Source organism: Streptopelia decaocto, assembly GCF_964273445.1.
Source record: "Streptopelia decaocto genome assembly, chromosome: 24".
NCBI classification, from domain to species: domain Eukaryota; kingdom Metazoa; phylum Chordata; class Aves; order Columbiformes; family Columbidae; genus Streptopelia; species Streptopelia decaocto.
Window position 1 is genome coordinate 3,233,753 of NC_138679.1, and position 584 is coordinate 3,234,336.

The 584-nt window shown below is 56.0% G+C and overlaps 1 protein-coding gene across 1 annotated transcript; it reads left to right on the forward strand.

Moving 5' to 3' along the window:
- TINCR (TINCR ubiquitin domain containing) lies at positions 1–264 on the forward strand (the record flags this gene model as incomplete). Its single annotated transcript, XM_082071879.1, has 1 exon — positions 1–264. The coding sequence occupies one exon, from the start codon at positions 1–3 to the stop codon at positions 262–264; it is 264 nt and encodes an 87-aa protein (XP_081928005.1).
- Between the last annotated feature and the right edge of the window lie 320 nt (positions 265–584).

Below are 584 nucleotides of genomic sequence, written 5' to 3' on the forward strand. Positions count from 1 at the left end.
ATGGACACGCTGCGGAGGAGCCTTTCTCGCTGGAAGAGGTACCACATCAAGGTCCACCTGGCTGATGAGGACCTGATGATGCCCCTCACGGTCAAGCCCAGAGACACGGTGATGGACCTACGGGCTCTCTTAGTCCGGGAGGGCGTCACGTCCTGGAAGAAGTCGTTTTATTACAACTCCAGGCAGCTCGAGGAGCATGAGACCCTCAAAGAAGCCAATATCCAGAATGGCTCTGTCCTGCTTCTCGTCAGCAATACAAGGTAGGCACAAGGAGCTCGTCTGCAATGGGGGGGTGCACGAGAAGGGGAATTGCTCTGTGGATCTCAGCCTTTTGGGATGTTTTCCTGTTGGGCTTTGCAGAAAGCAGCTCAGGAACTCAAACTCTGCGATTTCCAGCAGGTAGATTGGGATTCGTGGCTCTTCAGCTCCAGACACGCTGTGGTGTGAAATAAGGGGGTAAGAGGAGGAGGGAACTGGGTGGATGCCACCTGTCCTGTCCCTGAGCAGGTCTCGCTTTCCTGTGGCCGAGCACGGAGGGAGAGACAAGACGCGCAAAAGGGTGAAGGAGCTGCTGCCATGTGGGG